This window comes from Apus apus, chromosome 1, assembly GCF_020740795.1.
Source record: "Apus apus isolate bApuApu2 chromosome 1, bApuApu2.pri.cur, whole genome shotgun sequence".
Classification (NCBI taxonomy): domain Eukaryota; kingdom Metazoa; phylum Chordata; class Aves; order Apodiformes; family Apodidae; genus Apus; species Apus apus.
Genome location: NC_067282.1, coordinates 65,228,291 through 65,254,021, shown reverse-complemented (window position 1 = coordinate 65,254,021; position 25,731 = coordinate 65,228,291). Strand labels below are relative to the sequence as shown.

At 40.4% G+C, this 25,731-nt stretch overlaps 1 protein-coding gene and 1 non-coding gene across 2 annotated transcripts; both read right to left on the bottom strand.

The window, feature by feature from the left end:
* Nucleotides 1-794: 794 nt before the first annotated feature.
* Nucleotides 795-24,891, bottom strand: RNF149 (ring finger protein 149). Its single transcript, XM_051626893.1, has 8 exons — nt 24,417-24,891; nt 16,772-17,022; nt 13,806-13,874; nt 10,860-10,942; nt 10,285-10,381; nt 7,439-7,634; nt 5,058-7,139; nt 795-1,413 (listed from the first exon to the last, which is right to left on the bottom strand). The coding sequence occupies exons 1-7, from the start codon at nt 24,874-24,876 to the stop codon at nt 7,081-7,083; spliced, it is 1,215 nt and encodes a 404-aa protein (XP_051482853.1). The 5' UTR covers nt 24,877-24,891; the 3' UTR covers nt 795-1,413; nt 5,058-7,080.
* On the bottom strand, nt 4,640-4,755 carry LOC127380323 (small nucleolar RNA SNORD89). Its single transcript, XR_007888481.1, has one exon. It is a non-coding gene; the product is annotated as a small nucleolar RNA SNORD89 (small nucleolar RNA).
* Nucleotides 24,892-25,731: the final 840 nt, after the last annotated feature.

Here is a 25,731-nt window from a genome sequence, read left to right as displayed (position 1 = left end):
ATTTGTCCTGTAATAAAAAAAATCAATTATCAAGAACAGTTTTAGTGGTTTTTTTTATCACAGGCACTTCTGTCCTGTACTTGTATACATAGAAAATAGGTTCAGCCCGTTAATTTCAGAGCTCTGTGTGCACTGATGAAAACATTCAGACTTGTTACTGAATTTGCTGCGCTGGTGACACAGGTGAGCCCCTCAGCCAGGCTGGTGACACCTCTGATAATTCCATGCACCCCACAGAGAGAAACCCCATTGGAGCAGTTCTTTTTGAACTGCAGCCTATGGGAGTGAACTCCCCAGGAGCAGGAGAAGTGTGAGGAAGGAACAGCAGAGACAAAATGTTATGCCCAACCTTCTTTTCCCAGCCCCCTGCTGCCACTCACAAGGAAGGCAGGGAGTAAAGGGAAGCTTTAGAAGTCTAGGGGGAAAAGAAAGGTGCTTTTACTTTATGTCCTTATTTTTCACTGTCCCTCTCTATTTTTAAATAGCAGAAAATTGAAATTAATTTTAATCAAGTCTGTTTTGCCCACTTATCTTGACCCATGAGTTTTTCCATCTTATTCCTTGTCCCACTGAGGAAAGGGAGAGCAGCGGGCTGGATTACCTAGAAACCAGACAAGGTTAACCCACCACACTTGGGGATCGGTTACACAGGGAAAGCTACAACATGCAGAAAGGCTCTTCCCCATAGCTACCCAGAATGAAGTAAAGCTGGCATTTTGCTGTGCTACTTTGGTGTCTCAGACCATTTAGGTAGGTGTAGCAAAGAAAACAAAACCCTCAAGCTTCTCAGACACTGCTTTTAAAAGGTCTGTATAATTTATTATGGAATTTGAGCTTTTAGCCATTAAGTTACAACAACAATGCATAACTTGACATTTTTACAGTTGTACATACACAATGGAAAAGACATAGTCCAGTGCTTAATTCAAACAATGTAACCAAGTTAGCACAAGGTTACAGTAAGAGACAGTTCATTGTGAATTGTTGCTGACAGACTAGCAAGTTCAAATCGTTCTCTGCAGTTATGTTTGTAGTAGAAGTAACTGGCTTCAAAGTTTTGGACTTAAGCTTCAGACTAACAAAACAATGGAAACTCAAAAGAATTTGCTCTTCTGAATTAAGTAGGATATACTCATTTAAAAATGCAGGATCATTACCATGTTTCAGATGGTGAAAAGTAGCTTCAGGTCCAATGGATGTAAAGTGAACATTTTCCAGGCAATGCATTCTTCACACAAACACATGCAATTATAGAGACATTCTACTTTTAAAACTTTCTCAAATCAAGTTTTGTAATACAGCAGGATATCTGAAGAGAGAGATCAGGACCCATACTGAACAAAACCAAAAGCCTTCAGCTTGATTTGTGCATGTTTAATCTACAATTCCAATTCCCAAATCTTCACGTATCACCTATGAGAGAAAAGAACACATCAAATAAAGATCAGTCTTTAGGACAGAAGACATTTCAATTTTTATAGCCATGGTTAAAACATACATACACCACACCCTGTTACCATCTTCCTTTTCAGCAATTGTAATTCATCATGGTCCTATTATAAAAATGCACCTCTTCAGCTTACCCAAGGGGAGAGTCTTGGTCTTCCCTCCTCCACCCCACCTTATCCCCTTTGCCCAGCTCTAAAACTAAATTGCACAGTAAGGATATTCCGTTTCCTAGCTTATCAAAATAGAGCTTTGACAGGTTTAATTTGCTGCCACTTAAGATGCATTAGTTTATCACACACTCTTAATCTGGATGTGAGACAGAGAAAAGCAAATGAAGCAGAAAAAGCAAGCAGAAAGGACCACTCTCTCTCCCCATAACTGCAAGCTATTAATCCTGTCCAAGCCATTGTGTGAGGTCTCACCCAGCCTGGTGGCTGACAGGAGACATACAGAAGAGAATGATCTCTTGCCAAGCTGCCAACACAATTTGATTCACCTGGCAGCCAACACCAAGAATCCATTCCCTTCAGGTTAACCTGATGAGATACTGCCAGCTGAACTCTCTACTAGATTTCAGTATATTCTTACTGATCTCAGTATCTTTGTCTAGTACAGGAACACTGCATTCAATGCCAAATGCCAGAAATCAAACCAATGATAACTACACACACAACCTCTCCACTCAAAAACCCAAAAACCCCAAAACCCAAACCCCCCAAAACTGCACAGAAACAAACAAAAAAACACAACCAAAAGCAAACAAAGCCCCTAAACACCCACCTAACTATTGCCACAATACCATAATTACCAGCTTGTTTCAGAATGCGACACAGGCTCTGCTGAGCTAGACTTCCCAATTTTACTGAACACTTGGGATGCTGATGTGTAACAAAAAAGAATCTTTATTACACATTGTGGCAACAACTGAAAAATATCCCACAAACTCAGAATGCCATTCTTAACCTGCTACTGTACACTTCAAAGTACAGTTGGTGTTGCTAACATTAGTTGCATGTCTAGACTTGTCTGAACAGAAGTCTGCATTTACAGGGCAGTTAAATAAGTAGCCCGACCTGTTGTGCATTATCTGTTGCCATAATAATGTAAAACCAACACCTTTCACTTCTGATCGAGCTCATCATAACCCACTGTCCTTGCTTGAACCAGGACAGAATCAAATTTCTTTTTGGTAATTGTACTTTCCAGTTAAGTCTCCTCCAAGTAACTGTACTTTACAAAGTTAACAGCATATTTTTCAGTCTGTGTCTGCTTCTAGAACTAGTAACACTCAACATTTAGTTATTGCTGGAGAATGGTATGCAGAAAGGCCCTTGCTTACACTTACTCCAATAGCAACTAAGGTCACTGCTTGATTCTGCTAAGCTTATGCCAGAAATGAAAGGGCAGAAAAGGGGTCACACCTGCAAGCCCTCCTGCAGAGGAGCAGACCAGACAGGTGACCCAAAACTGACTAAAGTATTACATCCCATACATGTCATACTCAGTATAAAGCTGAAAGATCACAACGGTCATATCCTCTTTGGCCGTGGCTGCCATCCTGGGAGGACTCTCTTCTTCTGCCTTTGATCCTGATAGAAGTGCAGATACTGCCTCAGGCATCCTCTGAAGAACATCACATAGCCAGTGCCCAGTGCACTTGCTAGGCTCCTTTCTGCACACACCTGAAGCTGCCTAGTCTTAGAGATGGCTTATAAGGCCAGGCAGAAAACCAGGACAAGCAATCTTTAATCAAGAAATTATTTTTAAAAAGTGTCTTTGCCTGTTTGATAAAAGTTGTAGCAATGATGTTTCCTCATATAAGTTACCCCGTGGCACAGGACTGGAATTCTCAAAGTGTCACAGCCCAGCTTTGACAGGAATATACCAGTGCCCAATTTATTAAGTCAGAATGGATGAAAAGTCTTCTCACTGTAGTTAAATTATCCTGCAATTCCTCTGGCACACCTCCAGAATCAAGCACTAAATTACTGACAACAGGTTACTGGACTACATTCACATACTCAAGGTGGGTGAGGGGCAGGGGGAAGAAGTTACGGCTGTCTAATTAAACTTCTCTCATACCTGCAAATCTCATCCAAGCACTACTTAGAGCCAAAGAACCACCTAGTCTTGGAGTAGTTGGCAAAAGAAAATACATATTTTCTAGTTAAATTCACGCTGCAGGTATTTAAACTCACTCTTAACATGCATTTAGATATGTCTATGGTTTGTTTTTGCTTGCTATCAAGTGTGAAGGCTGAAATCAGTTTAAGCAGTTTACTGTAACATTTATTCTCCAATTAGGCATTTGTAGACTATTGTTAATAAACTAAAACTTCTGAACAAATAGGGATTCTCATCTCACTTTAAAGAGTGGTCCATTTTAACATATTCATAGCTCCTTCTTAAAATCACCTGAACTTTACAAATTTTCTCCCTAACAGTAATACCAGAACTAACAAAGCCATACCTTCTACTAACAAAACTCATTCTCCAACAGTAACATCCCCTAGTCCCTGTTAGGGATTTTCCCCAGCTGATTATTCAACATGACCACTGGGAGGCTGTCCAATCCATGTGGGCACCATCCTGTAGCTTTGTATAATCACACCACATGAACGTCTCTAGTAGGAAACCCTCTTGACTGATTTCGCCAAAATCTGACAAGTGCAGAGGTCTCAGCCAACTTCCTGCATGATTTATGAAAAAATGCAATGCTAGAAAAAGGGAAATTGGGCTGGGACAGGGGGAGACAGAAGGGACTCAGAATACAGAGCATCAACTCCCATACTAGGCAGGACAGAGCCTAAGCGGAAGAGGAAGATTAAATATTCTTAAAATGGTAGGGAAGGGAGTCACACAGCACCTATCCCGCAAAAACATTCATAGTGGGGAAAGACTGATTAGTTCTAGCCTTCATATAAACTTTGGTAGCTAAAATGCTAGAAACTAGAAAGACCAGTTAGATTAAATACAGTAAGTCCAGATCAGTAAAGCCTAGGAACCTGTATTTACCTATAGCTGCTTACATCCGTTTACTCTCAAAGCAAAACTTTGAGTTATAACCGTAGGTGGTAAGCTCCGCATTTCTAATCCTCTCTTGCTATTGTTTTAAGCTCCACAGATTTTTCTCTTTCCTGTCCTGGACTTTTTAACCCACCACTTTTTGCCAAAGCCTGTCAGCTTTTTGGCTGAGGTCAGACTAATGATTCGCTTCGGACGATTTTTGTCATCGTGCTTCCATGGAGAGCAAACTGCTTGCTGGAGGCACTGCAATTCGGCCTTTTATTGTCATCATTCCTCAGCAGCACAGAGGCTTTATGAGACCTAACTACATACAAGCCACTGTGACTGAAACAACTGTAACTACACACATGAAAAGCTGAAATGAAACCGCTCTCGTGCCAGCATTAGAAACGCTCCAGGAACATTCACACTCAGGTATTTTTCTCAGGCAGTGGTATTTACTTACACTTCAGATTTTATAAACACGCTTTTCAATTTGCAGATTCTTCTGCTTTTCTTCCAGCTTTCTGAAAGATCTCAGCTATGATTCTTTAGAAAAGCTTTTAGTTTTATAGGTATTATGTAAAAGCTGAAGTACTTACACGTTTCTCCCCTTCAGCATGAATATTGCGCTGCAGGTACCAGCAAGAAACAATCCACAGACTGGCAAGACTTCTCTTGACAACGCCTTTTGGTTCCTCCTTGAGCTAGAGTTTAAACCCTCTCAACATTTACTACATCAATGTTCAATTTTGTGTTAAGGAAGAGGGAGAAGACTTCGATTTTAATATTGAAGAGATAGTTAAAAAGGCAGTTCTGGAAATGTTGATAAGCTTCTTTTGGAGGCTTAAGTGTCCCTATACATTGTTTGGTTTAGTTGTTTTTTTCATTTGTTCAGTTTTGGAGATGGTCAGTCATATTCCATTCTCATGTGCTTCTTGAAAGATAAAGGCATCACAACAACTTGCACCTGCTGGTGACATCAGAACTACAACCTGACAATTTTTCAGTAAACCTAAAAGTTACACTCCTACAGCCAGGAGGCAGTTTTATTATTTTTTTTAAACTAGGCATTAATAAGAATATTTTGCAGGAAGTTTAGGGTGAAACATCTGCTCTGCAAAGTAGAAGTTCAGATTATATTTCCCCCGCCTCTGTCATTTCTGGAACATTCATTCTAAAATTAAAAAAAAAAGTTATTGCTTCTACTGAAGCTCAAATATAAGTTAGAAAAAGAATTGCATATTTTCTTAAAAACATTCCAAATATACATTTTAAAAACAAAAACACACTCTAAAACACATGTCTACTAAAAGACACTGTTTTAAGCAACCTGTAGTAACAGCTTTACAGAAGAAAACTGAGGAATGTAGCATATTATTTGTAACACCATAATGCTAAAATCCTAAACAATTCACTTAACACTCTTAGTAAGTAGTGTTTTAAATACACATATTTCTTTACAAAACAGTTTAGCAATTCCTTATGCCACTTACAGCTTATAAATATTTGAATAAGAGGTCATAATGAGAGATGCCAGGGTTTATGTTTACTCTCAGATGCTTCATGTTTCTTCAGTGTTTTACCATAAGGCACAATACTGCTAATTTAAAGGAAAGGAATAAATGCTAGTGGCAAACTCAGTTATAACTCCTAATGTGGAATTATCCAAGAGAAGAATTCCAGCACCTCTATGCAAAGGAAAAGAGGAAGAAAAATAAAAACAACACAAAACCAAACTTTGAAGATCCTAAGGAATCGTTTCAATTCGTACATAACTAAGTGGGACGGAGCAGGAGTAAGAAGGAATTAAGTAAATTCTTATAAATAGACAAATATATTTTAGCCATAATTAGCCCTTTACCTCTGTTCTACTGAGTTTAATATTTAAAGAGGCAACCAGTGCGCATATACCTAAGTAAGTCTACATGCTCAGCACGTGAAGACCACCTAGCACAACCTATTACTGCCAAATTCAGTATAAAAGCTAGCAAGATGGAGAAAGCCTACTTTTCTCTCAGCATCCATTCTGAGCAGAACACACTACAAGATCAAATTAGTATTCATTACATGTAAGGAAAGTTGCAACAAGCAATATTTTTTTCATCACAAAAAAAGGATATGCAACATATCCATGAAATTATTTGATTACTTCAAGGTTAAGACTATGTCTTTTCGAAGAATATCCATCTCCAATTACAACAGATTGGAACTTTCAGAACATTTTAATAAGTTGTAGTCTTGTAAGTGTTCTCCATGTGTACCTACTGAATGTAAATAGTGCATCCAAAGTATTTATCCATTAGATATTCTACATTGTTTTCACTGCCTAGTCTTCATCTTTGTAACAGCCCTCTGGAACACAATGACATTGTAACAATGCTTACAGAAAAAGGGTTATTGCATCTTTTTTTCAGGATGAGACATCCAGAGGAGATTTTATAAAATCCTCCTGTGTACAAAATTCTTAGTTATTAGCCCTTTTGGAACACCAGCTAGAAAAGTTTGAAAGGTAAAATAATTTACATTGTTATTTTTCCCGTTAACTAGACAAAAGTCCATACTAATTAAATAAAAAATAATAGTTCTTCAGCAGTCTATTCAAGATATCATCCGTGAAGCAGTTCAGTGGGCATTTCCATTAGATAGATGTTCTCCATGCCGGTTATTACTGACATCCACATCTAGAAGTCAGGAATGAGAATAAAAATTATTTGCTGATTTACTATGTTAATACATTTTGTGTTACATTAATCCAAACTCTGGCAAGAATACTCACATTTACCTAAGGTTCTCAAGATTCTCTGTGTAAGTAAGCCTCCTAAGATACTGTTTACATTTTTTCCCCCCTCTCAAGACCAATTTTCTCCAGCTCGTCCACACTGCAATACTAACACTACTGACATCACTTAGAGAATGGCTTCTTCTAACGCAATGAACGGTGTTAAGATTCGTCAAGTGATAAAACTCAATTCTCACTTACCAAGCAACGCTGTAGTTTCACCTGCATCCTCTTTTAAACTGGTACACTGGAATACAGATTCATTAGTGGAGGAGGCTGACAATTCGCTCACGTCATTTCTGTCATCATCTTGTAAAGCAATACTCAGACTTCCAACTGAAACACTGCCACTTATTGATTCGGGTATTGGAACTTCAAGTACATCTTCAGGGTCCCCCTTCAAAAATAAATAAATTTAACTGACACTTTTGTCTACCATTAGGCATCTACACTTCTCCAGGTTACCACTTTGTAATCTCACCTTACGGGGAAAAAAAGACCATTTTTGGGGACCTGTTATCTAGGTGCACATGGGTACACTGTCAAGCAGTCTCTACTTTCAATGTTGTTGTCTGACTGCAAAGAAAGAAAGCCAAGCAGAAGAAAAGCCACTTTCAAAGCCACTGCAAAGCCAAGAGCAGCAACAGCAGGAATCAACCCAGCCAGCCTTTTGGATGGAATACTTCAACACCGCAGCAACAGTATTGCTGTGGTCTGATTAGGAGCAGGCTCAGCACATACCAAGTCTTCACTGAGCAAACATACTGATCCTTTACGAGCTTGTGAACCTGCTGTTTTCCATGATAAGACTTGAGCAAGCTCGGACTTTTTTTTTTACTGGGGTGAGCAGACATCTGGCATCAGAACAAACTTCCTTCCTCCTCTACCTCCAGCCTAACCTTAAGTCTGTTCCAAAAATGCAAATATACTGGCTTATCACTTTGCAGGAACTATCATCTGTAGCATGAGCAAAGGAATTTATTTCACATATTGTATAGTGTGAGCTATTTCTGATCTGTGCTGAAAGTTAATTACAAGTCCTAACTGCACAATCCTGTTCCTAAGATCAGACATTCTACCTTCATTACATTATTTCCATTGATATATTGACATTATTTATATATAAGCAGGTAGCTATTATTCTGTCAGCATAAAAAAAATGTGCATTATTCCCCTCCTTAAACAATTAGTAAAGGCCAATCTTAACATTTAAAAAATTCTAGGCTGATTCTTCCTTAGGTACTAAAGCAGCATATTTAAAATGTACTGAATTTTAATAAGGTATAGAAATGCTACCACTGAACATAAGTTAAGATGCATGTGATATTCATCTCTACACATGTGAGCAGGGGACAAATTAATTTGGTTTCCAAAATTAAAGCAGTTAATAAATAAGCACTGAAACTACAAGATTCAACAATGCTGTCTAATCAGTCAGAGATGCTGAACTGCAGGGATTTTTTTGTAAGAAATCATATCATGCAGAACTAGACCACTCAAGTCTGCTCTTTACAAAACAAAAGCTAGGTAATAGGACTTAAGTGCCTTATTTCTCCTTGAAGCTTTTACAAATTTTGAAGCATCTGAAAGATGAAACTGAACTAAGCCTTCAGCCTCTTCATAGAAGGTTCAGTAGCTTTCTATAATAAGGCTGCACATTCTTGTCTGCAGTTATGTCACTCAGGGAGCACACTGCTGAAAGAAGCTGCCTTGCTCTTCACATATTTTTTTCCTCCCATCAGTGAAAAATTCACACAATCACTCCATGAACTAGGTTGGGCAACTTGGATCAGACTGAAAACTAAGCTAGAAAAATAACAACACTGAACCATTTCCCACATTACTGACGTCAGTGGGACTTGAATGACTGATGAATAAGCAAGGCATATTTACTCCATTCTATTACAAAAAAGAACTGGGCTTCTGTATTTAATATAACCCCATTCAACCTGCTTTCCAACATTCACTTTGCCTAACAAGCAGAGGAGGTACTACTCCTGGTGAGGCTTGGTACCAGTATTCTCTACAACAGCGTGAATTGAGGGAATAGAAGTATTCTGAAAGCTCTAGTATTTCAGTTTTCAACCTGTATATACAAAAGGATATATCCTTCTGCATGTAACACAAATTACATCAGTGACAAGAACTGAATGTGAACAAAAAATAAGCTGCTAACATAACATTATTACATTAATAATAGCTATTTCACATGTTTGACTTAATAAACAAGTTCCACAATCTGGTATATGTATTACATAGCAAGAGCATGGTCACATTTGACAAAACAAAAAAGTAATTTTCAAAAGTCTTCCATAGATCTCTCAAGTCTGCAACAAAGTAACAGGAAAGCTAATAAAAATGCAGACCTAGTCTGTGAGAGGAAGAAAGGTTTCCCCTGAAACCAAGGGACACCAGTATTTTCTGAAGATTTCTGTAGATCAGTAGTAGAGAAGTACATTCATGCCTATGGCATTTGAGTGGAACTCAAGACTACTTATCAACAGTGACTGAGAAACCTACCACATGTGTCTTCATCTCCCTTTTCTGGTGCTGTCAGAAAGAAATGAGAGCACGTAGTTTTCTCTACTTAACCAACTCCTGGTGAATGTCTTTAGGAAGGTTCAAAGTACTGGCTTATTTACAGGGATGGCACACTGGGCATATGTGGAAAGTACACAAACACTCGAGATAGAACAACTGTAATTTCTTCCTTGGAATAACAGTTCTCAACAAGATCAAATATGTGCTCTATATCTACTGAATTAAGTTACAGTTCTGCAGTTTGGGCAAATTGCCTCAACTCTGCTTCAACTTCCTCACTATCATCAGCTGGAGATAGAAAAAACTAGTTATCACAGAATAGTAAACAGAGGATTCATAAGTTGCTTGATACCCTGCTTAAGGTCTTACCCATAAAATTCCCCTATTTTTCTGGTTCTCACTCAATTACTCTTGCATCTTGGCCCAGTTTCTTCAGTCTCATCAAGTAACAACGGTTATCATCCTGCACTGTACTTCTACCTTTAAGATTAAAGTATGCAACATACCCAGTATCCCAAAGCTTTGATAACGTCTAGTTTACACATTGGACAAGTTCGGTGGTCCAAAAGCCAAGGGTCAATGCATGTTCTATGGAAGATGTGCCTAAAGAAAAGAAATGCCCTTTAGAACTTCTCACGAAAGCTACAGGCTATGCCTTCAAAGAATGTGCAAGTGAATACATAAAAAAAAAAATTAAAATTATTTCTTTAGCACCTTGACTATTTGGTACTGCTTAATTTACCAGGACAGGTATAGTTCTGGAAGCATCTTCTTACATGCTAGCTTTCTGAAATAAGAGATAAGAGACTAGCGACACGGACACCACAAAGCTACCAGTCCTGCAATGTACAGTTCCTGCTTAACACTAAGAAAGCTCTACTTCACTCCTACACTTCTTCCAATTGATCATTTTTTCTGCATGGACATGAAGTGCTACATGGTCTCCCAGTGCTCAACGTGTAACATGCCACGCAAATGGCACAGCTTCAGCTCTGCCATAAAACTTGCAGTAGAGTTTCCAGAAAGCTTATCATGCACTTCTTCAGGAAAATATGCTGAGGAGGAAAGAATGGTGACTTACTTGCATGGCAGAATTCGGACAGTGTCTTTCAGTTTATAGTTCTCAATGCACACAGCACAGTTTTCTACATCAACATCTAAACCCTAAAGACGACAACACATTTATTATGCATTACATTCATATTTCATTACAGAACAAGCTCTGTGCAATAGCTAGCTTCACAGAATGTAAGATGCATAAAATGGTTTAGCAAATGCAAACATCTATTTCATTTAATTCAAGATTCCATCTATGGGTGATTTGATCAAGTGATACCAAATATTATAAGCAGTCAGACTCTTAATTTTTTAATTAAATACATACACACGGTACATTAAGTAGTTGTGTTACGTTTCAAGCGCTGGCTTTGCTCATGACAGCACAGTAAAATTTCAGTTTAAAGTAACTATAAGAAGAAATTTTTAAAGAGGTCAGCTTAGATGAAAGCCCACCATCTAATTCTTAACTGATGGTCCCAGAGACTTGCAAGTGCTTAAGTAGGACAAGATTGTTGGGGTCAAACACTGCAAACCCCTTCTTCCCCACTTTTTTCTACCACATCCTAGCAGATATCCCTTGGTAGCTAGAAGAGAACTGAAGTAGTAATTTGGCATGGTTTTTAAAACTACTCTCCAAGCTCACACCAGAGATATAGTCAAAACACAGTATTTCCCCATCTCAATTTGTTTCTTTCTAAGGGTTAAATAAATATCTTTCCTAACAGGTATTACTGCCTTCTTGAATGCATGCTTATAGCTGCAGTGCTAATATGATGGGTATCTCCAGATACAAGAGAAATAATTCCATGTTAACTGGGTTGTATAAAACATCAGTATTCAAAAACAGACAGTGACCCAACTTCTTCCCTTTCAACCCCTGCAAAGCAAGTTTGCTGCTTACTGAAGCACTTCAATTTCATTACCACAAACACTAAAATGAATTAGTACTGCCAACTTTCAAGTTCAGGGCAAATTTTTCCCTTCTTTGCATTCTAGCTGTTTACACAATTAATGCCTTAAATTCCCAAGTAAATCAAATTAAGACTTTTTACAAAAGCAAAGTTTATTCTATAACAAGTAGCTTTTTTTTCTGTACAAGAAGCAAAGTCTAAGCATACCATATATAGCACATACTCAAACGAGCATCCATTTTACTATAATCCCATAAGCTTCTCCTGAAAGATCTAAATGATGGCAAGTACACTTTTACAATATTGACCTATCTTTTAGTTAAATACCTGAACCACAAGTGAAGTAATAATGAAAGACTATACTGTGTCACAGTAGAGAAATATACTCTTTTAAATATTTCCTTTTGGCCATTATGATTTTTAAAAAAAGCACACTTACAGACCAGACAGGACTGTATTTCCAGATAAATTTACCTTACTTCATGAAAGTACCCTGTATCATTAAGTTACAGAAATTTTCTGATAGTAGGCCAATTCAAATATAATTAGAAGAAAATAATTTACCAAGCAGAAAAGCTCTTTTTTAATAGAGCTTTTAATCTTAAGCTCATTCTACTTCGCAAAACTAACATGGCTCTCATAGTTAAGATCAGCATACCACATACCAACTTAGTCAATTTCCCCCATTTTATTTATTTTTAGTCAAGGGTATACTGACTGGAAGGAACTACCCAGAACAGTGCAAAAATCTCTAATACAAATCATTTTTAGATGTCTACTGAACAAACTTAAAAGCAGTTAACAGCTTCCTTGTGGTTCTCACCATACGTTTCATCTTGACTCTTTTACATCCATTTCTTCCTACACTGATGTTATATTTTGATACCGCTTTACACAAATTTTGATTCAATTCCATTGTTCTTTATCTCTAATGTCACCATTGTATGAACCTAAGTATGAAATCCCTCTGTTCACAGCTTTGAAGACATTACTTTTGATGGAATTTAGAACTGAAAGTCACAAATACTTGTAAAATGCTACTTAAACATGCTGAATGCATAAGAGGAAAAGAGGCAAGTTCAAAACCAGTTGGGTTTTTCATTTCGAAACTGATTTACTAAATTAAAGACATTCTCTGTAGCACATGACCTGAGCTGAACAGCTTCTGTTAAAACACAGCTTCTACAGTTTTTAGACATAAACATCCTTTCTCACCTTGATTTTATTAATGGATTAAAAAAACCTTATCCTTCTTTTTCACCTCTGAGCAAATCAGTCCTTAAGTAAAAATTAATCAAATAAGACACACAAGGGTGGGAAAAAATGTCTACATAGTAGCAGAAGTCTAGTCATAAACTAATTTAGCAGCTACGATCAGAGCTGCCTGAAACTCCAAGTAAAACCAGTCTTTTATTTCAAAATCTTGGCTTTTTCTACTTCAGTTATTCTAGTACAGCCAGGAGTTTAGGTCGTATGCTGTCAAAGCTAGCTTCTTCAAAGCTGTTTTAATTTTTAGAATAGCTTTATTTTTTTTAGGAGTACATTCAATGTATTAAAAGTATACTTCAAGTAAGTCGATACAGCTCCTTAATGTATTGTATGTCGTAAGATTAAACAAGTGTTTCATTTTACAATGCTTTTTTGATTTCTAAGACCTTCTGATCAATAAAAAGATGGAAGTTTTTAAGAAAACAAAATATTACATCAGCTGGAAGAACTGTGCAATCAATAGGTCCGAGGAAGTATTTTGCAATCCACTTGTTGATGTTTTCAAGAGCTGATATTAGTGTTTCCTCATCTTTACAGCACCAGCCCTGTAGTCCCCTGTAACATCCTGTATAACCAGATATTTGAAAAAAACCCAGCCTTACATTTCATAAGCAGTTAAAATTTGACTCTTCAGCTTTAAGCTTGGCCTTCTAAGCAAAGGTGCTAAAATGAGCCTAACATTGTAATAGTCACACTACAGTTACACTGTCAGAATTCCAGCTTGAAATCTATAAAGACATTACAACAGTTTTGAAATAATAAAGCAATAACCGGAGCCACTGAATTACCTTTTCTCCACGTTTCACAGTATGCAGCTGAAGCTGGCTGATTGCTTTCTTGGTTTCTTTCCTATGTCCCTTGAATAAAGATTTTAAATATTAGTACACTAGTTAAGTTTTAAGAGTTACATTTCAAAGCTTTTAAAATACTTTCTATACGGATCATGCAGACTTCTGAATGCATTTAAAGACTCATCTTTGGCTAGCTCATTTGTTTATAAAATACTTTGAGCCAGCAGATATTGAAAGAACTGCAAGTTTTGCATTCTGAGGGCACAGCAGCAAAAATTATCTAGGAGTGTACAGCTCTTAAAATGAACTCAACTGGTGCAAACCACACAGACCAAGTTGACATACACAGCCTCCTATTGTTACTGCCTGCATCAAGGATGGAAAAGCTGACACTAACAGGCTTTAGAGGCATCAGAACTGGAACAACAGCCATATAACCAGACCTTCTAGCTAGGCAAGCCCATGAGCAAGCACACGTTTTGCAGAAGCTTGAGAGAAGGTGGAATCCTGCCCAGCAGCCTACAGCTGGCCACCAGGTCAAAAGGCTGCTTGTAGCTATTAATGCTTCCCCTCAGTTAAACACTGTCTCACACGTTACACAAAGCTTTGCACTGAAAGGACACATTATGCAAAGGACATAACAAGAAAGGCTTAACAGATATGAGACACTATACTGGACTTCTATACAGTAACAGACCTAATTATGCTTAGAGGGGAAGTAAGAAAAGAAAGCAGTACTGTATTCCAAGACAAAGTGCTAACTACTGCTAGAAACTGAGAAACTAAACACTCTCGATTAACAGATGTTGACCTGCCTAGCAGCAGCCCTCACTGATGAAAAACCATAAAGGAATAAAAAAAATTATAATAGTGGCTTTTCTCTGTAATGCTAATTACAATGACTTACATAATTACACAAACTTACAGTACTGAAAATTGGTATTTTGTTTTTTAAATTTTTTTTAGTAAAAAGAATTAGTCTCTTTAACAACCAACCAGCAGCAGCAGTTTATTCCACTTTCTGTATCAGCTCAGGGTTTTTTGCACAGTCCTGTTCCATCTTCAGTGACAAGAAGGTCTTCCAAAGTGCTACTGCTAACCTGATGTTAGAATAAATCTTAAAATACCCATCCTCACCTTCACTTAGCAGCTATGCAGTAGCTTGCTTTAAAGCATGGCATACTTAACTCCCAAGGTTTAATTATAGTGGAGTCAGTAAGCCAAGCATAAGAAGATTCAGGTAAGAAAAGTGGCTTTTTGTTTCCAGAATGCTTTTGACTCCTAAAGATTTATCTGGACTAAGATTTTCACAACATTTTCAAACTTTGCATGGTTTTGTAAATTTTTGTTTTCAATAGCCATTTTAAGAGGGAGAGTTGAGAAAATGGTGTAATCTTCTAAAGCTAGGCAATTTCATTTAATTAATAAGCATTTAGATGACAAGCCCAATGGCAAAATTTATTAGGAGTCTCTGGTACCCATCTCTGGGAAATACCATGTCACCCTAAAAAACTCTCTAAACTATTTGTAAAGTATGTGAACTTTTCTTAGCATGAACTACCCTAAAGCCAACAGGAAGAAGCAACTTTCTTCATCAGACAACTGTTACAACACAAAAACACACTCCTTTTTCTATAAACACTTCTCAAAATTGTTTTCTTGAAAGAATTTTCAGAATGTAACTTCTAAGACTTAAAGCTTAGTAAAAAAGACTCAAGGGAACCAACACGTCAAGAAGACCACAAGTTTAATTGATAGAGAAGTCCCATGTTACCCTCAGTTAGTGAAAAGAAAAATTGTGTATTTTCCTAGAAGAGTCCTTCAAGTCCACATCAGAGCTCAGACTTCTGAAGGCAAACAAAAAAATCCCTTTCTCCCTCCTCCAAAGCCAGAATCTACATGGTCAAACAGAAGGTAGGGGATATCCATGCAATAAGCAGTCATTTGAAACAATTTTTTTGGTTGTTGTTCAGAACTGAGTATAAAAAAATCAAAAGAACTGCTTACAAAGAAAAAGAAGTGCTTCTTTTTCACTGTTAGCAGAGAACTATGGTAGAGCTGCTTATGACCATGGGAGAAACCAAACCTTTTTGCAAGAGTTGAAAAGCACAGGGAAGTGCCATCCAAAGATATTTTCAAAACTCAGCTGGACTAGGTCCACAACAACTCCATATAAGTTGCTCTCTTGAGTGCAGGGGTTTGAAGCAGAAAGCCTCCAGAGGTCCCTTCCATTTCTTCCAATTCTCTGATTAAGTACTTCCCTCAGGGGAAAAAATAAAGCTTATTATTTTTTTACCTATCAAAGAACAGGAATGTGGAAGGGACAAATAAAGACCAAAGTTATTCCTTCCTGATCTTCCCAGTACTCACTGCTCTGAGCACTTCAGGTAGTCCAAGAGATCTGAATCTTAACACACATGCTCCTTCAAGTCTGCTGCAATTCTGTACTCTACAGTGGAGTGGTAGGATTACAAGTATCAAAAATAGTTTTTCAGAAAGCTTTAGCATCAAAACTTCTAGCCCTAACTACTTGTGGATCTTATTAAGAAAAAAAATTACCATGGCCTATTGTCAATAAAAAAAACCCAACTGGTTAGGGAAGTTAGTACTTTCAGGATGAAAATTACTGAAGAATGAAAATAAGTTTTAATGTCAAAATGAAGGAAGTTAAGTTAGGTGACAAATCACACAAGAAGCTGCCTTTACTCAGTTGTTGACAAGTGGCTAAATGTATTTCCCACTACTCCATAGGAGTATCTAATAATTATAACTAGCCAAACTTGCAATGTAAATTAGCACACTGCTTATTAGCCTCACTAACCATTACTGAGTAGCATCCACAGACAGTAAAGCAGGAAGACGGCAGAGATCTTCAATAATGCTCCAATAAACAAGCCAAGTTAGGCAACTGAATTGACATAAGACAACAGTAAATACTCTAAAGCATCATCATCTCCAATTACCTGGTTTCCAAACTGTGATCCTGTATACAGGAAACGTTGAATATAGTAAAATATGAGCCAAGCGAGCGATATAATCATCATGGTGATGAAAGCGATGGCTACAAACACAACTGACTGACCACTAATATATTCCTGCACATGTCGTGTCCCAACAACAATAGTCATTTTTACTGGAATCCCTCTTCGTACTGGCTCCAGTATCTCTATTCCTTTTGGATAGCCAACCATTATCACCACTGTATTTCCTGTTCCTGTTGGAAGGGGGGGAAAAAAAAAAAGTCAGTCATAACAGTAAAAATTTAGGCATTCTGGCTTGATGGTAATTTGGGCCCCTTCAGTTAAGATCACCAAGCAAAGTTAGAGGAAATCCTATGACTTCTTTTCAGGCATAGCAAACTTGATATACAGTTTGCTAGTAAAGAACCCTTTATCTGCTTTATGAAACTCTCAAGCACAAGATAAACGTCAATAGATGCATCTTTACTGTTCAAGCTCTTATACTCCTCATTCCACACAGCAACGTAGCATGTGGATACCATGCAAAAAAGTACCAGGCAAGTTATACACATCTCATCTTGAGGTTGCTGAAGCTCTAACATGCAACTCAGGAACAGCTGGTCTTTTATTTGTCAGTGTGGGAATTTTAGCTGCAGACGGAGACAATATACGAATGCCATGAAGAGAGACATATTCAATTAAGTCTGAACCCGAATCCATAGCAAAATTACACTGACTACGTGAAAAAGGGAATAAAGATACAATATTTAAATTAAATTACATTAAACATAGAAATAAGAAAAATCTTCAATACTAAATATTCAAAATGTAAAGAGACTTCATGAAAAGGACTTGTCAAAAAATACCTTGGGACACTTCTGGGAGCATGGAATCAAAGGATTTTTCCATTTGATTTGAACTCGAAAGCACTCTATCCATATGAAAGAGCAGCTAATTCCAAAAAAACCTTTAAGCAACATACTGCCATCAAAAATTACAAGATATTGTCAAGACCAACAAGCAGAAATCAAAGAATCTCTGTATTACAAAATAAACTACAAACAAATATACTAGTTAAAAATACCACATTTTTCACTACTCTATTTTTATTTGAATAGTCCTTTGTGTGTAACAACACTGCCATACATCCTTGGGAAGTCATGGCTTCATAGCTTACTTTGCACACCTATCTCTGAGAAGTGAAATGAAGCCCGAGTCAGATAGAAAGCAGAGGAAGAAGAAAGAAGAGACAGGTTTTCCTAGCCAGAAAGCTAAAGATGTAATGTCACAGCTACCTTTTTAGACTCACAAGATTACCTACCTGCAACAAGACCTCCCACTGAAGACTTAAAGCCTTTTTCCCTCCCGGCTATGTTAGATTCACTACTGAGAAGCTACGTCAAAAGAAATGGTTGCCTAATTTATAACATTACAACAAGCGGGGGTTTTCAGAACTCAAAGCAACATTCCAAGCTCACCCACCTCTCTGCCTACTAAGACAAAGGGTTATTTGCTTGAAATATTTAAAACAAACTCCTTTTGTTGAAACTGTTCTGGCTGTGACACCTCGCTAACCAGTCCATTCTGCTACGATGCCATGGGGAACTTGCAGAAGTTTCACTTCTATATATAGCAGCTCCTCCTGAAAGGTGCAAGCTGTCTGCTCTGGATGATACACTAAAGGTTTCAGATACTAGTTGAATAACCATCCTATCCCAACACCAGTTACCTTTTTTCAGCTTCACTTTATGCAACCATCACACTTAATGGTCACCTACTGTAAGAACCATTGTGCTCATCTGCCAGATACAGGCCCAGCAAGAGAGCAGATTTTCCAAAGAGGACTACATTTCTGGAAGTTTTGAGATAGTGCAGAGAGACAAAGAAAAAGATGCTGCTGTGGAAAGGACCTGTGTCTCCCCTCAGGTACCCCACTCTGCTCACCAACAGCACCCACCCAGCTCCCAGCAGGTACTGGCCTTGCCTGGTGGGTGCATTAGGAGACACAGAGCAGCAAAGCTGAAGACCAAAAGGACAAATCCACAGTAAACTAGATTGTGCTATCAGTTCTGCTCACCAACAATGTGCCAATCCACACAATACCACAAGTTCAAGCCTACTAAAAAATCGTTAATTAGTATTATTCCCCTCTCTGAACCAGCAGGAAAGCATCACCAGGGAGACTTGTGAGTGTCAAAGAAGAGTGGATGAAACACTCCTTGCTTTCTGACCCTGCACAACTCCACAGGGAGTTAACACAAAAAGAATGTATAAAGGCAGAAATCTATCTCACATTGCTGAGAACTATTATCCCCATACATAAATCACATTAGATTCTATGTTCTTAATCAACTGTAAGAATTACAAGTAACAGGAGGGGTGCCTAAGGATGGCTAGTTAATGGTACAGCAGTGCTGGAAAGATTTATGTGGTTTCATTCAGGCTTGGGGAAGAAAAGATAGTATCGAGTTTTTTTTAAATTAATAAAGATTTCCTTCTTAATCCCAAAATCTTGAGTCATTTTAATCCTGCTATCTAGTTCTCTGCATCATTTCTAACAAAGAAGTATTTCAAACCCTCACAACAATCAGCAATGCCATTCTCTGTTTTGTCACTAGCATGTCCAACTATCAGCCAGTTATTTCCTTGAAATGGAAGTCAGGATACTTTTGTGCAAAGGCTGCTGGACACCGTGGCACCTTCTAGTTTTAGAAATAAAATGAGGATGTCATACATTTTTAAACAAATACCCTTTAAAAGCATTTTAACAGTTTTAAAGACTTGGTGATGAACCTGCCATTAAATACACATGCAATTATCACAATGGCCTTGAAGGTCACAAGACAGAAGGCAGGGAAGAAAAAATAATTGCAACCCACTATTATATAAGAAACAAGAGCAGTCTCAGAGAAGTAGCTGCCCTGAGCAGCCTGTAAGATTATGAGCTTTAACTCATTCCTCACTAATTTTAGACTTCTGTTCTGAAACACATCACTCAAAGACTGAAATGCTGTTGAGTCATTCCATCAGCTTCTTCAACTGCAACACAACTCGGAGACCTCAAATCACATTTATAAAATAACTCCAAGTATCACACACACATATCTACTGAGAGCATGCTTTGTTGGCTTTATTTTTCTATAACTTCATAATTTTGCAATTTTTATAAAATTCATACAATTTACAAATAAATTTTTATTTATAAATTTTATATTTATAAATTTGCAATTTTTACTCTGTTAAGAGTAAATTTGTTCTGTTTTCAATGTTTGATGCTTCAGTGGAGCCAGGTATATTTGAAAACTATGTGCTTTTTTTTTTTTTACATTATCATCCAAATAAAGCAGTGAGAGCTGGCAGATCCTCAGGATACATGGAAAGGAGCAAAGATCTGTAACCCTGAAGATGAAGGTCTGTTTCCTGCAGCAGGGAAAGGTCAGTCTTATTGGTAGTCTTCTCTTGTAAAAGCTAGTACTCTCCTGAGGAAAAAGTCATACAGAACTTGATTCCAGGCATCCCAAACTATCACATTTATTCCCATTCATGCCTGCAGATAACAACTTATCATTCAGAAACCAGCTGCAGACATACTCTAGTTTTTGCCCTCATGAGAAACACCAGAAACCTCCCAGCATTTGGGCACCTTAGTAAAAATGCTTAAGCTTACATCCACTTAAGCACAGGCACCCTACTGATATGCCACAATTAACATTTAATGTTCTCATTAGCTCCTGGTCCAAACAAATGTTTCCAATCTTTACCAAACGTGTAACAGTACACTAATAATCCGATTACAAGCTCTGTCTCAATCATCTGCTCCAACCTCATCTCACCAAACCCCTGGCGGATGTTATGATTTCACCTGCCTCAAGAAGGAGGATGGGTAACCAGAATAGTCAAACAATCAACACTGGTGCACATTCCTGTTTCCACATGGGTTTCCAACATGTATGCACTCTTACATATAAAAGACGCTTAAGCATTTTGAAGATACTCCTGCTTCTTAAGAAGCATGTAGCAGCTCAACATCATACAGTCACTGTTAAAAGTCAAGCAAGCCACTGATTTCAGTTCTGTCCTTTCAGTGGTACAGTACCAGAAGTTCTCAGTAGAAAGCATCAGTGATACAGAAGTTACACACCTGAGTAACGCTGAAAGCAACATAGCAAGAGTTGAACTACATGCCAACATGACACTGACACTCTGGAGCTGGCAGGAGCTTATAGAACCATGAGTACAAAGTCATTTGCATCTGTTTTGCTCAATGTACCTGCATAAAAAACCACTACACTGAAAGAACAAATAAGTTGGGTGTATTTAGGCAGAGTTGCACCAAATCAAAGACCATTTACTTTACATAGCTGAAGTCATACACTCTAGTTAAGTCTCAAGCGTACCTTAAATCCAAAAGCCAGGCACCAAAAGCCCGCTTCAGACCTATCTCCAACTATTGTAGCCAGTTCTCCTTCCTCCCTTCCACCCACATGTCAAGCACAATCATATTTTATTTCATAGTCCTCATACTTGCCTTTGAATCCTAGCTTGAGAGGGGATTCAGAGATGGCTGGATACCCAGCACAAAGTGTATCAGGAATAATACAGAACCAGAAGACCCTTTCTTCTTTACACTGCCTCTCCCTAATTTCTCAAGCAGCACTGAGACTCACAACTCCCTTAGTCCACTCTCCACAATAATCCACATCTTGCCTCTCCAGACTCTTCTCAAAACCACTCCCAGCTAATATTTACAATACTATACAAAAGTTATTTGGTTTTAGAAAGGAATTTGAAACCTCTGTATTGCATAAAGTTCATCACCACCACCACCAAAAATGAACAGCTGAGACTGCCTACAAGTCTATATGCCTGTAAGACTGAAGTTTGAGTATATACTATTTGCATTCAGTAACTGAAGTGCAACTCCTTGAGTCATTCAGGTAAAATTAGTACTTTCCACTGGAATAAAAACCCTCTTCAGCTACACACGAAGTTGTTTCACTATTAGTTCCCTTGCAGAGGGGTTTTCACCCAGCATTTTGAGCAACGTAATTCAAGCAGAGAGTAAAGGCCTGAAAAACATGTGACACATCTCTAGTCATATTCAAAGAACCTTCTTTTGGGAGGATGGACAGGATTGCAAGGCTACATATTCAAACTCTCAACTCTTCTGCTCCAAAACTTCAGTTAAAATCCCTACTCACTGCACTCATGAAGCTCACAAGGTACCCATGACAATTAACTGAAGTGCAGAGTATCTGGAATATTTGTCCTTTATCAAATACTTTGACACCAGACACAGCAAATCTCTTCTTTGCCTAATCAAGGATCTCTCTTTTTGGTTAAGTTGGAGTACGTCTAAAAAAAACAAAAAAAACCAGCAGCAGCACACACATCACACACACACCAGGAAGCTAAAAGGCCAGGCTTTTTAGAAGGAAAATTAAGATAAAACTTTGAGATCAGAAAAGATACCAGTTTATCACCCTCACATAATTCAGGCCATGCCTCTATCAGCCATAACCACTGCTCCTTCTCATATCTTTTTCAGTGCCACTAACTGCAAATCCATTAAGTGCATGTTCCTTATGCATACAACTCCACTGCTTAGTCACAGCACTGCCAATTTCCCAGGGTATTTGTTCTCAGCACTCCTCCCAGAAGCAGGGTTTGTTTCCTTAAGTCCCTTCACAGGAATGGCAAACTTGGATCCTGTAAAATACAGCTTTCCCTTATACATTCTTCCTTGCCTGTCTTCCACAGACTTCTTTTCCCATTGAAAAAAATCCAACATGTGAAACACTAACAGCAATTCTTCCCTACATTCCCAAAGGGCAATGAAAAATTTAAACATTTACATTTTTGAAAGTTTTGACCACCAAACAAAGATTTGTGACTCCATCAGAGCTAGTGCTATATTATTATATTCCTCCCCCATCCAAACCATCCTGAAGTTCAGCCCGTATCTGCAAAGTCAGTATGATTAAGTACAAATGTATTCTTGTATATATACTATACCAAAGCACAATCTTTACATAGGTAGAGGTTTTATCAGCAACATTCTGCCAGTTTAAGAAGCAAAAAACAACCAGCAGTCAGGGAGCACTTCTCTTTATGCCACTGATAGCTGTAATTATACCACCTAGTCCAAACCTGAATGTAAGCCCAAGATCTTCTGTAGTACAGTTAGAGAGTATCTTAAAAACTTGATAAAATAAGCAAGATAAGAAAAGGAGGAATAGATTCCATTAAAGAGCAAATAATATTTATGAGATGCTATGATGGGGTATGGAGAGGAATGTGGAAAAACTCTGAAGGAAAAATACAGTGAGAAAAGAAGGTGACAACTGGCAAAGAAGAAAAGAATTATTACCCAACAAAGTACCTTAATTGTCACATGAGATCAAAATTAATGTACTTCTTACCTAGCATCTCACCTCTTCCTTCACAGGGAATTAACAACACAAGAGACAAGCCAGGCTGATCCACCCAAGCAAACAACAGGCTAAGAGGAATGGTTATCATGCTTCCAACCCCCAAGGTGGTGCCACCTGATACTCCAAGGAGAGAGACTTGATTTCACCTGATATATCATAGATGCTATGAAGCAACAGCTCCCTAACTGAGATTTTCAGCTCACCATATTCAAGAAAGTTTGCTTTCTTTAGAAACACATTACGATGCAGCTTCAACCAAGTCCCTGGTCTTCCCCTTCCTCATGACCAAGAACAATGGCCTGTGTATTAAACTCATTGTACCAGGACCCTGTGAAACACATTTGCAGCATTTTTAACTTAGTTTGCTTTGTCTGTGTATCCTCCTCTCAAGGCCTTCCAAACAGATTTTGTATTCCTAGTTTTGAGGGCTTTTTCCCTTTGACTTAAGCATTTGATGCTCATAAAAATCCAGCAATACTTTCGTGTCATAAGCAAAGACTGCAGTGACAGAACATCTGGGTTCTTGGCAAAAATCACAGCTCCCTTCTGTAGGCTACAGATCATCAGCACACTCAGACAAGCCAAGTCAACATCCTTCTCTAGGCTCCTGTTTTCCCACCGCATTTGCAAGCATTTAATAATTACCTGATGCTGGTACCTCTCCCATTCTTTACAGACCTGCGCAGAAGAGGGCTATGAAGCTATCACAATAAAGGCTGTACCAAAAGCTGTCTTCCAAGCAGCTACAGCTATGCCTTCAAAGGCACCAGAAGGCATCTTCTGGATACCTGGCATGTTTCCGCAAGGCGTGCGGGATCTATCACCGCTGTAGCCATTCTGCCGGGGGTACAAAAGCAAAAAGGCAGCTCTGAATTAAACCCTGCCTCCCGATGCCTCCAGCCGCAGCCACTAACGGGGCCGCCCGCTTCGATGGCTTCGCCGCATACTCTCCCCGACACCCCAGGCCGTAACCGGGAAGACAAGAGGATCGTCCCAGCGTTTCCCCCACCGCCACTGAAAGCGAAAACCCAGCTCTTCGTACCATTTTAACGGGGACTCCGGCACCCTCCCCCCCAGCGCCCACCCCTCACTGCGCAGAGCCGCTTTCCGCGCCACCGAGCCGGACCGGCGCTAGACAAAGCCACCCCCCCCCCCCCGCCCCGCTGCCCCTCAGCCTCCCCCCGGCCCCTCGGGCAGCCCCTTCCCCCGCTCACCCAGGTGGGACATGGAGACGGTGCTGTTGCCGAAGCGGGCCTCGTTGTAGATGACCACGGCGGCCGCCCGCTTCCGCGCCGCGTTGGTGACCTTGTCCTTGAAGGTGCAGCCCCCGCGGGCCACCAGGGCGATCCAGGGCGGCGGGTCGCCCTCCGGCTGCCCGCGGCCGCCGGCCGGCAGCGGCACGTCGTAGTCGGTGTCGGCGGCGCAGCCCTCCATGTGGCGGGACGAGGCGCCGCGGGGGATGCCCACCAGGCCCTGGGCGCTCTCCTTGGGCGAGCTGTCCCCGTAGCGGCCGCTCTCCGTGTTGCCCCGCACCGTGCGGTTGCTGAGGGGCTCCACGTAGGCCGTGCTCACCCACGCCGTGTACCACTCCAGCGCCCGCGCCCCCCCGCACACCGGCGCCCCCAGCGCCACCAGCCCCAGCGCCACCAGCGCCAGCCGCCCGCCACGCACCATGGCCCGGCCGCCGCGCACCACGGCCCGGCCGCCGCCGCCTGCCGCAAGAGGAGCGCCCGGAGCCCGCGCCGCCGCCACCAACCCCCGCCCCGCCGCGCCTCGCTCCGGCCCGCGGCCGCCCCGCGCCGCGCAGGTAACCCCCCCCGCTGCCCGCCCCGGGCGGAGCCCGCCCGCCGCCGCGGCTAATGGCGAGGCGGAGGCCGGGCCGCCTCGCCCCGCCCCGCCCCGCCCGGCCCGGCCCGGCCGCACAGGCGCGGTGCCGCCCCCGCGCAGGGCCGCGCTGCCCTGCCCCGCCCCTCGGCGGAGGCCGGGAGGGGAAGCAGGGGAGCCGGGCCGGGCCGGGTGCTCGGGGCAGGGGCGCAGGGAGGGATTCCCCGCAGGGAGTGGCCGCTGGAGCGTTCCTCGCAGCGGGCTCCCCGTACGTCGGCCTGTAAGCCCGGCGGGGATGCGGGGCGGCGGATCCGCCCGGCCCCTGGAAGGGTGAGGGGGTGTCCCGAGGGGAAGGCGGCTGGGGTGCCGGAAGGAAGGGCGTGTGGGGAGAATTGGAATAATAGAATCACAGGATGGTTCGGGGTGGAAGGGACCTTAAAGATCAGCCAGTTCCAGCCCCCCTGCATCCATTGGCAGGACCGCCTCCCGCTAGACCAAGGTGCTCAGAGCCCCATCAAGCCTTGAACCCTTCCAGGGAGGGGGCACTTGTTCTTCCTAGAATCTAATCTAAATCTACCTTCTATCAGTTCAGCACCAGAGAAGGGGTGGTCAGGAGCAGTGCGGTGTGCGATGCAGCCGGGGGGAGCGAACCAAGCAGCTCCCAGTTCAAGATACCAGAGGGGCCTGTGCCCCTGTGCTGAGGGG

Bases quoted from the DNA above. Each gene is read 5' to 3' on its own strand.
- RNF149 (XM_051626893.1), bottom strand. From the start codon at position 24,876: ATGGTGCGTGGCGGGCGGCTGGCGCTGGTGGCGCTGGGGCTGGTGGCG. The intron at 13,875-16,771 runs GTAATTGGAGAT...TCTTTATTCAAG, and splicing joins GATCACAGTTTGGAAACCAG to GGACATAGGAAAGAAACCAA. The intron at 10,943-13,805 runs GTAATTCAGTGG...TGTCGTCTTTAG, and splicing joins CTGTGAAACGTGGAGAAAAG to GGTTTAGATGTTGATGTAGA.